This window comes from Sardina pilchardus, chromosome 12 (assembly GCF_963854185.1).
Source record: "Sardina pilchardus chromosome 12, fSarPil1.1, whole genome shotgun sequence".
Taxonomy (NCBI): Eukaryota; Metazoa; Chordata; class Actinopteri; order Clupeiformes; family Clupeidae; genus Sardina; species Sardina pilchardus.
In genome coordinates, this window is record NC_085005.1 from 3,837,573 (window position 1) to 3,848,155 (window position 10,583).

Consider the following 10,583-nt stretch of genomic DNA (forward strand, 5'->3'; position numbering starts at 1 on the left):
CGCCACATGTGAGTTGAGTTATGTGTGCACATGCCTTCTTAAGAAGAGGTGTACTCTTCCTGTTGAGTCAGTGTGAGTTATTACTCACACCACGTGCATTTTATTACACCACCCAAACGCCGAGCCGAGCTGGAAATGAGTTTTCTGAATGTGGCGTTCACAGCTTTTTGAGATGGCGTCTGTCTGTGAGAAAAAGGGCCACACATCCATTCATGTCCCCGGTAGTGCGATGGTTTTGGACGACTTCCTGCCCACAGCTGATAGCACTTTTGACTTTATTGGCCCTTCACAAGAACACTTGCAGCTGAGCGTCTTAATTTGCAGCTGTGTGCTTCCCCCCTTCTCTCTCCGCTTCTCACCCGTTTTGTTGTCTTTCATCTGCTCCCCTCTCTCCTGTTTTTCTCTTTCACTCCATCATCTCCTTTCGTCCCCTTTGCCTTTGTTCTCCAAACTCTGTGCGGGACTCTGGGTCGCTCTGTTTCACCTCCTCTCTCTCTCTCTCTCCCTCTCTCTCCCCCTGTAGACTGCAAGAGGCAGGTGATTCTGCAGCCGGTGGCGCTGAATGCCAGCTCCGGGCAGAGGAGTGGCGGTGTCGGGGACGGGCAGCCAGCTGACTGGTCCCCCAACGACACAGACCCAGCTGCCTCTGGCGTGCTCTGGACCTCTGACAACAGCCACGCTGGACAACAGTGGCTACAGCTGGACCTGGGGGAGAAGAGGAGGATCACAGGTAAGAGCATCCACTGGCACACATGTGCATGCATGCAAGCACACACACACACACACACACACACACACACACACACACACACACACACACACACACACACAGGTGTATCTCAAAACAATTGAATATCATGGAAAAGTCCATTGGTTTAATTAGCTGACTAGAGCTGATCTCCAGTCAACATTTCCTAATTGTAATTTTTTTTGATCTGTTTTGATTCCATGATCTGTAAACCATAATATACCAAGATTAGAATAATCAATTATATGAAAGATTCACTTTTGAAATAAATTACAGGATAAAGTTAACCTTTCCATGATATTGAAATGTTTTGAGATACACCTGTATGTACACATGTAGGTTATATATGCGCACACACACATACACACACACACACACATGCAGAAAGACATAGAAGCACACACCCAAGTATGCATGTATACCACAGTGCAGGAGTGGGGTCCAATTCCCCCTTTCGCTGTGTGCTAACTGGTCAGCCAGCCGAGGCGTTTGTAGTCTGGCTCCCGTGCGGCTGTGCTGTGTGCTGCTACAGCGCTCCACTGCGCCATCTCCCAGGCACACGCTGGCAGGCCCAGGCTGCACTGGGAGTGTGGAGCTCTGGATGGAGCACAAGGGCTGCAGCTCAGTGTGTGGCTGTCTGCACCGCTTGGTGCACTGCACATGTGCAGTGTGCATATGGCTGCTGTTGGCTTCTCCTTCACGCACACACTCTCAGTTGGGATAGTCATTTTGTAGTTGAATATACTGCTAGCCCCCCCATCCCCACACACACACACACACACACACACACACACACATATACACACACACACAGCCAAACACACAGCCACACACTCTGATTGGATGGGGAGGGGGGCTGAGTGCAGGCCAGGATCCAGAGGGGTGTTAAAGGGGGTAATTATCCTCACAAAGGGGCTTTCTCATGACCATCTCTGGAGGGTTTTTAATTCCCAACCCCCGTAGCACATGAGTCCCACCACCCCCAGCCCCAGCGCACCACACCACCACTCTATCTGGAGCCCTCGCACAGCTCCTCGTATTGGCTCACCAGAGTATACAGAGACCCTCTATGTGTGTCTTTTGGGAACAAGACGAGGCGTGTTTTAAATTTAAACGCCAGCCGGACGCAAGGGGTTTATTTTTAGCGGCCCGCGCGTTGTCCGGGAGTGCGGGCCGAGCCCTCGTCTGTTCAGGATGCGCCAGGGCGACCCCAGCCTCGGCGACTGGCTGCCATTGTCGAGCGCCGTGGAAACCTCAAGGTCCCGAGCTGCAGCAGCGTTTTTGCGCTGGAATGCAGCGCTGGTGAAAAATAGAGCCCTGTTGTCACGGGGCGACGGGTTGTGTAACAGGAGGAGGCTCAAACGCCACGAAGAATGCATCTCTTCATGGGCACAGGGTCACACTCTACAATGACTCAGACACACACACACACACACACACACACACACACACACGCCATCTACTCATTGTATAAGTCATTCCAAGTGAACATGAGAAAAGGACAATACATCATTTGCTTTTAACGCACTGGAAGTGTGTGTGGCCCTTAGTGCCCTGATGACTTTGGTCTGTGTGTAGATGGCGGTTGGTTTTTGATCAGGCCACGGTAGAATGATCGTTTGTACAAGATGGGAGCACTTAGCACTATACTGTAGCAATAGCAATGGTCATGCATGTGGTCAACCCCCATATTTTGTTCTCACCCGTGGAGTTTCCCCTTTAAATCCACGCTGAGTGATCACTTAGCTGGCTGTTGCTGAAAGCCAGTGTGTGTGTGTGTGTGTGTGTGTGTGTGTGTGTGTGTGTGTGTGTGTGAGGACTGGCCCCGCTGGTAAGCCAACAGCCCTGAGCAGGCTGCTCTGGCATTATCATATCTCCATATGAGAGGGTTGGGGATAATGACGGGGTTCGGGGCCGCCGCGCTGTCGCCCGGCTCTCACTGGAGCTGGCCCTCCGCCAGGGACACGGCCGCCACAGACGCTCACCGCGGCGCGACACCAGCAGACTCTCGGCTCGCTCGCTCGCTCGGCGGCGTTCCCAACGCTAGCTAGCGCTCGCAGAGCCAGCCAGGGCCTCAGTGCATTCCCAAGCGGACATTGTTTGGAGTTGGGACCCAGGGGAAGGAGGGAAGAGCGGCGTTGTGCTGCGCCGTGTGAGAAGTGCTGAGCAGGTAGAACAGGAGGAAGTCAGGCGTGACCGAGCAGTGTGAGTGTGTGTGTGTGTGTGTAAGTCGCTGTGGGGTGACTCACACGGTTCTTTTGTTGCGGTCTCTCCCGTTCTGCAGGGATCCTGACGACGGGTTCCCCCTCGGCAGAGCACTACGTGCGGAGCTACAAGGTGGAGTACAAGGAGAGGAGCCGCTGGAAGGCCTACACCCAGCACAACAGCTCGGAGCCCACCGTGAGTCCCCACGCTCCTATCCAGAACTGGGCCAGCACAGTCAACCATGTTGGATCTAGACTAGTCAGGGGATTTGATGGGCCAATACGGACTGTTGCATTGATCTGCGCTTGTGTATCTCCTAGACCGGAGCCATTGATCTGAATGGACCTTTGTGTGTGTGTGTGTGTGTGTGTGTGTTGTGTGTGTTGTGTGTGTTGTGTGTGTGTGTGTGTGTGTGTGTGTGTGTGTGTGTGTGTGTGTGTCACCAGGTGCTGGAGGGGAATGTGGACAGCCACCAGCAGAGGCGCAACACCCTGCAGCCGTCCATCGTGGCGCGCCACCTGCGCCTGCTGCCCCAGGCCTGGAGCCAGCGGCCCGCCATGAGGGTGGAGCTACTGGGCTGCCCATACGTGAAGAGCCCTCCTGCTGGTCAGAGCCTAACACACACACACTCACACACTCACACACAAAGACACACACATACACAGGACAGAAGCTTTCACTTTTCAAACACCTCCCCAAGCTCACCTGTCTGTGCTGCTGAGGCTCTGGCTGCCTGACAGAGGAAGTGGCACAGACAGATAAGACCCGCCCTGTTGTGTTTGGAGGATTAAGGGTGGTTTGAGGAGACACACACACACACACACACACACACACACACACACGTTTGAAATGCAGTGGAGTAGTATTGGAATTATAGTATTATGGTTAATTTGTAATAAGATGTATGAGATGCTGTGTGTACTCTCTAGTCTATAGTGGTGATAAAATTATGGGCTGGTTTCCTGTACTTTAGCCTAGTCCAAGACTCCACGTGTTCTTTTTAGTTAGGTGTAATCCAGAGCCTTATGATGAATGTAGTGTGATGTATTGACTGCAGTGCCTCGTGTGTTGATTCTGGGTTCTTGGTGTGTTTCCAGTGACGCTCATCGTGTCGGAGGAGACGGTGAACGCCTCCTCTCAGGTCACCCTGGAGACGCTGGAGACCCCGCCCAAACCTGCAGGGGAGGAGGACGGGGACACTGAGCAGCAGCCCATAGACACCTCGCCTCTCATCGACATGGGTACTGTAACTGACCACACCTGCACACCTCCACACCACCTGCACCAGACACCACATCTCATGAATCAGCCACATCTGACACAGTCTCTCCTCGTCTTCTTTCCCTCTCCTTCTATCACTCTCTCTCTCTCTCTCCTTCTCCCTCCGTCTGGTGTTTAGTGCGCTTGGTGATCATCATCGTGGTGGTGGCCGTGCTGGTCCTGATGCTGCCGGTGTGTGTGTGCGTCTACAAGGCCCTGCACAAGTAAGCTCCTCTCCGTTCTCTCACACTAGCCAGCACTTGCACACTGAACCCGGCGCTAAACCCAGCGCAGTCATGTGTGAGCGCCCCCCCCCATCCACCCGCCCGCCCAGGCTGTGAGTGACAGGCGGGCTGATCCAGGGCTGGCGTGGCGGGGCTCGGCCGAGGGTTATCTGCGCTCATTTCCTGCCTGTCTGAGCACGGCTCTTATCAGCCCCAGCAAACACATCACCCGGGCCTGGGCACACCACTGCAGCTCCAGGAAGAGCAACCGAGACAGAGCCCCCCCTCTGTGTGGGGGGGTGTTAAGGTGGGAGACAGAGAGAGAGACAGAGAGAGAGACAGAGAGAGAGAGAGAAAGAGAGGGGGGGCATCAGAAAGGTGGGGAGGAAGAGGGAAAGGAGGTAAAGAGGGAAAACCTCCCCATGTATGGCTGCTTGATTTTTCTTGTCCGTGTGCTGGTTGCAGATAAGGAGTCGCTCCAAATCCCAGCTCACACTGGTGTCTACCAATGGTAGCTGCAGGGTGTGTGTGTGTGATCCCATGAGTGTGCGTATCTGTGTGTGCATCCATCCGTGTGTGTGTGTGTGTGTGTATGTGTGTGTGTGTGTGTGTGTAAATATATGCATGTGTGCCCATCCACGCTCATTTGTGAAAGATCTGGAGGGTCATAGGTTATTAGCAGGGGATGTTCCAGCAGCAGCATGAATGGCCCAATAGAGGAGAGAAGAGAAGTGAGTAAAAGAGAGAGAGGAGAGTGGGTGGTGAGGGGAGGGGAGGGGAGGGGGTTTGTATGGAGGAACAATGGCCCTGGTGAACTCCCCCGGGGTTTAGCTCCTCTCACTGTGTTCTGCCTCTCTCACTCCCTCACAGGAAGAAGACCAAGGAGAGTGGCTATGGGTCCTCTGAGTCACAACACACAGGTGGGTAACTAGTGCCATCTTAGTGTTCGGCCCACTGATATTCACAATCATAGTGCATGACATTGTTGGATTTTGCAAAATAGCTAGAATTACATAGACATGCTCTGGCTTTGCTAGTGTGTGCTGTGTGTGTGTGTTGATATTCTATGTGAAGATTGTTTTTCTGGCTGGAAATACATTACCACCTCCTCCTCCTCCACCTCCTCCTCCTCCTCCTCCTCCTCCTCCTCCTCCTCCTGTGCTCTGTGAGTTGTTGTGAGTGCCGGTGGTGGGGCTGATTGATCTGTGAGAACATGCTGAGGAGAGACTGAGGCGTTCAGGCAGAGACTTGTCTCTGAGACAGACACGCTTCAGCAAGCACATCAGGCCTTTTCCAGCAGTCTCTGTCAAGACACGTACACACACACACACACACACACACACACACCACACACAGAGAGAGAGAGAGAGCAAGAGAGAGCTGTCATGATTGCAACATTGTTTTGAAATCGCGTGCAGATTCTATTTCAGTCTTAAATGTCTTTTTGTTGCAACTGTTGTCAGTGTAAACTGTATTAATGTAAAAAGAATATAGGCTTTTATTTCCATTAACACAAAATCTATTCATCAGTGTCAGGATATTCCTGTGGTCTTCTGTTTAATAGTTTTCCTGGTATCACAGTACCTCTGTAGACGTGTGTGTGTGTGTGTGTATGTGTGTGTGTGTGTGTGTGTGTGTGTGCGCGTGTGTGTGGAGGCGAAGCGCTGGTCATGAGTTAGCAGGCTGTGGTTCACCCTCCTGCTGTGTGTGTGTGTGTGCTTGGCACAGGCTGCTGGAAGCAGATCAAGCAGCCGTTTGCACGGCACCAGTCCACCGAGTTCACCATCAGCTACAGCTCTGAGAAGGAGCCCATCCAGAAGCTGGACCTGGTCACCAGCGCCATGGCAGGTAAGAACTGGCCCACACCCGGCCCACACCCGGCCCAGACTCCCCCAGCACCTGACCGTGCCCTGCCCATCTGTGGCTTCCAAATTCAGCTGTCTTCCATTAGCCAAATCAGTACATAATGGCGTTGGACTAGCTACTCTCTCTGTTAAAAAGACATCCAAGCTGTTGGCTGTATTGATGCTGTTGTAAAGCCTGTGATCCCACCACAGATGCAGTCTAGTTAGCATGACTGTGAGCAGGCAGTGGTGTCAGCCCATTACTCACAGTCAGGAGGAAGCTGCTGGAGTGTGTGTGTGGAAGATGGAATGGCCCAGTCATCCTCACAGGACGCAGTGCTCCGTCATGCCCAGTCTCGTCCGTGGCCTTGACGCCTCCGTGTCACCACCTCAGATTTATCTCTGCTTGTTGTGAAATACGATAGTCTCAGCGTATGATTATCCTGAAGATGTGCAGCGCTAGCCCTTCATTTGCTCTGACTCACGCTAAATGTTGTCATATCACATTCAATATCTCGACTCCACTGGTCGCTCCTATCTTGTTTAGTGTGCTTGATGACCACAGCATTCCTACCCCTCTTAAACCCCATGTTCAGTATGTGGCTCATTCTTTTGACTGAACCTACAATGTTAGATTAGCAAAGCAAGCTCAAACCAAAGAATGGCATTGTAAGATAGATGCCTGATCACAAAGCTCTACAGACCATCTGGTGTTTATAAAAAGCTCAGACGGCTACCCTAACACTGTTAGTAGAAATCCGCAATATTAATCACAGGACCATTCTCAAGAGCATTACATGGGCAGTTCCACCAGCAATGAGAATGTTCAGTCCTCTCACTGCTAATGAATAATTATGTAGAATTCTGTTTCAGAATGGGTCACCCATGAAAGTCATGCAAAACCGTTGTTCTGTTCTCTGTAGTGGGCGGTTTTGCATGTTGGTTGACTAGACAATAGTAGTCATAGTAGATCTGGGCTCTTTGCCATCTCAAGTAGCAAGTGATGGCCATGAGGCACTGTGCCAGTAAACTCAAACCCTAGACTGTGAGCTGTGGTGCGTCTGCTGCCTAGACCAAGGGCTCCCCAGTGTCCTTTGATGGTGGAGAGGCTGTAGACTCTGTAATGGCTTCAGGCTGCAGACTGGGCCTCCACCACTCCAAACACCTCCACCCTTCATCTGATCGGCTGGCCCTGAGGGCAGCACAGTTGTCTGTGATTGATGTCCTCTATTACAGGACTCACACATTAGCTACAAACGCTACTTCACACGTCTGGTCTCTGGAATGACATTAGCGCTCGGGACCACAGACTAAACAACTGAAACTAAACAAGTAATCTGAGGTCAGACCTCATCTTTTGATGATGTCCTTGTCCTTGTCTTGTGTTGGTTACGAATAGAAGTGTGTAAAGCTAGTAGTTTATTGAGAAGTGGAGGAGGTTTGACTGGTGTGTTGAGCGCTCTGTTGCGTCCACTCTGCCCCTGCAGCGGAGTATCAGCAGCCCCTGATGATCGGCACGGGCACCGTCAGCAGGAAGGGCTCCACCTTCCGGCCCATGGACACGGACGCCAAAGAGGACGGCAGCGACGGGCCCTCGCACTACGACTTCCTGAAGACCGCCAACCAGTACGCCCTCCCCCTGACCAACCAGGAGCCGGAGTACGCCACGCCCATCATCGAGAGACACGCCTTCCGCAAGGAGGCCTTTGTGCCCGACCCCAGCTACAGCGTGCCGGGGGTGGTCCTCAGCAAGACGCCGTCCTTCAAGGCCACGGAGAACGGGCTGTGCCGCAGCAAGGGCGGGCCGGCGCACGCGGGGGGCTACCAGACCCCCCAGGCCAAAGTGGAGCGGGCCAACCCCTCGGAGGGCGTCTACGACAGCCCCAAAGTCCGGCGGCACCCGGCGCCCTGCGCGGCGGCCGTCTCGAACTACCAGAGGCCCCAGGCCAAGGCCTCAGTGCTGGAGTGCTACTCCACCCCGCGGGACTGCGTCCGACTGGGGCCCCCCTCCCCACACCGGCCCGACCCCGAGGGCAGCTCGGACCCCCCCACGCAGAGCGGAACCTAACTGTGACCCACCCGTGGACTGCTTTCACACTGACCTCAGCAAAGCCCTCCTACTAAGTTATTTACCGTTTCTCTGTTGTTGATATTGTTGTTTTAGGGGGGTGGGGAGCTCTGATAGTTTGAATATGTTCTTGCCCCATCTTGGGGCTCGAAGGACTGGCCTCTTGGATGCCGTGCAGGTTCCTCAAATCTGTCATGACATCTGAAATTCTGTACATATGTTTTTATTCCTTCAGACTAAAGGTTGAACATCTCCAATGTTTTTTGAATGTTTTATATCTCTGTATGGGGCATGGTGACATTTATTTAAATGCTTACTTTCAGGAGCAGAGGAAATCGTCTTAATATTTGTTGTGATCTTACACTAAGATGGCCAAAAGCGTTCCCTTCATCTCAAGAGAAGCTGTGACTTTGTGTCTGTTGCATTTTTTTTTGTTTCTCCCAGCCTGTTAAGAATGTGACCAGTCATCACCCCAATCTGTGGGTGTAAAAATATCTGCATCACTCTGGAGCAAGGCTAGAGGGCTGTACCCTAGCCGTGTGTGTGTGTGTGTTTGTGTGTGTGTGTGTGTGTGTGTGTGTGTGTGTGTGTGTGTGTGTCTGTGTGTGTCTGTGTGTGTCTGTGTGTGTGTGTGTGTGTGTGTGTGTGTGTGTCTGTGTGTGTCTGTGGTTGAGAGCGTGTCGCTTTGTGAGCTGCTTGATTTGTGAGTCCCCAAGCGAGCTTTGCTGGGGGCAGATTTATGTGGTGGTGTTGTCTCTTAACAGAGCACCCACATGTAGCCAGTGCTCTTGTTTTGAGGAAGACTTATGAGCGTCCCTCCCCTTGTGCAGACACACACACACTGAGGTCGCTTTGACAAAAATGTGTGTGTGTTTGTAGGATCATCACTCCTCTGCCCCAGTGCCAGTTTTGTCAGGCATCATTAGGCAGTTCCAGATCTGCACGCAATGACTGAGTGTGCCTATATTTGTGTGTGTGTGTGTGTGCGCATGTGTGTGGTCATAGGAAATGTGCCTACAATGGGTCGGCAGCACCAGAAGTGCAACCCTCGGGGTTGTCAGCTAGACCACACACACATACACACACACACACCCAACCCAATTTGTTCTTCTGGTTTGTTCAGTATGTGCTTTATTTGTAATGTGATAACTAAGCCATGATGAATGGTTCTTGTCAAGGAATTTGATCTCATTTGTGAGCACTGTGTGAAGAAAGGAAAAAAAAGAAATGCTGTCCTGTCTTCTGTTTTTACACACCTGTCAATCTGGTGAAGCTGCTTCTGTGTGTGTGTGTCTGGGTTGAGCAAGAAGACAGAGGTGTGTGTGTGTGTGTGTGTGTGTGTGTGTGTGTGTGTGTGTGTGTGTGTGTGTGAGTGAGAGAAGAGCAGGCCTTGGGATGGCTTTATGGCTTAATTTCTGTGAAATGTTGGGAGAAATGTGATGAGGGTCATAAAGAAGTCAACTACTTCCATGTAAAGAGTGTTGTGTGGTCCTTTGTGCTCTGTGGCCGCTGCACTGTGGCCAGTGCTCTGCTCCTGGTGCTCTGCAGCTCATTCTGGAGTGGAAGCCGAGCTGTGAATAAAAGCACCAGCAGTTGACCCCCACATGCCAAGGTCACTTTGACGATGTGAAAATGAGTGTCTCAGCTGCACTACAGACACACACACACACACACACACACACACCCCTCTATGTGTGTCCTTGGCTCTGCTCCCCCCTCTCCCCCTCTCCTGTGTCTCTGTGAGCTGCTGGGTGTAATTGGCTGTCTTGACGGTGGTCGTCGAGCTTGTTGCCTTGTTGCACAGCGACAGACTGGAGATCCCAACAGTCCCACCACAGTGAGAGGAGGAAGTCACATGAGCCCCCCCCCCCCACCACCACCACCACCCCAACCCTGAGCAAGCCAGGCCTGTGAGGGCAGGAATGTGGCAGTTTGGTGTCAGTGGTGAGGCAGCAGCTGATTCCCACTCACTGACACACACACACACACACACACACACACACACACACAGTACTCTGAACAGGGGGGTTGGGGGTGGTAGGTATGTCTCAACAGCCCTGCTGTTACCTTACCCAGTGAATATTTCTTTCGAACATAACTGGGCGCAAGCACACACACACACACACACACACACACACACGTGAAACTCCTAAGACTCCAACTCAAGGGGAGCTCCAGACTCTTGGCATGGGATAGCACACCTTAAAATCCCAGTGTAAAGAGGTGCAATCGGA

General features: G+C 52.3%; 1 protein-coding gene across 1 annotated transcript in view; it reads left to right on the forward strand.

Annotated features, from left to right (window-relative positions):
• The window catches only part of dcbld1 (discoidin, CUB and LCCL domain containing 1), a 29,162-nt gene extending 19,235 nt beyond the window's left edge, over positions 1 to 9,927 (forward strand). The window contains exons 8-15 of the mRNA XM_062551039.1: positions 524 to 730; positions 3,033 to 3,148; positions 3,400 to 3,559; positions 4,051 to 4,194; positions 4,353 to 4,437; positions 5,308 to 5,357; positions 6,166 to 6,285; positions 7,769 to 9,927. Of these exons, the coding sequence (XP_062407023.1) occupies positions 524 to 730; positions 3,033 to 3,148; positions 3,400 to 3,559; positions 4,051 to 4,194; positions 4,353 to 4,437; positions 5,308 to 5,357; positions 6,166 to 6,285; positions 7,769 to 8,349 (1,463 nt within the window). The 3' untranslated portion in view covers positions 8,350 to 9,927. The remainder of the gene's footprint in view (positions 1 to 523; positions 731 to 3,032; positions 3,149 to 3,399; positions 3,560 to 4,050; positions 4,195 to 4,352; positions 4,438 to 5,307; positions 5,358 to 6,165; positions 6,286 to 7,768) is intronic.
• Positions 9,928 to 10,583: the final 656 nt, after the last annotated feature.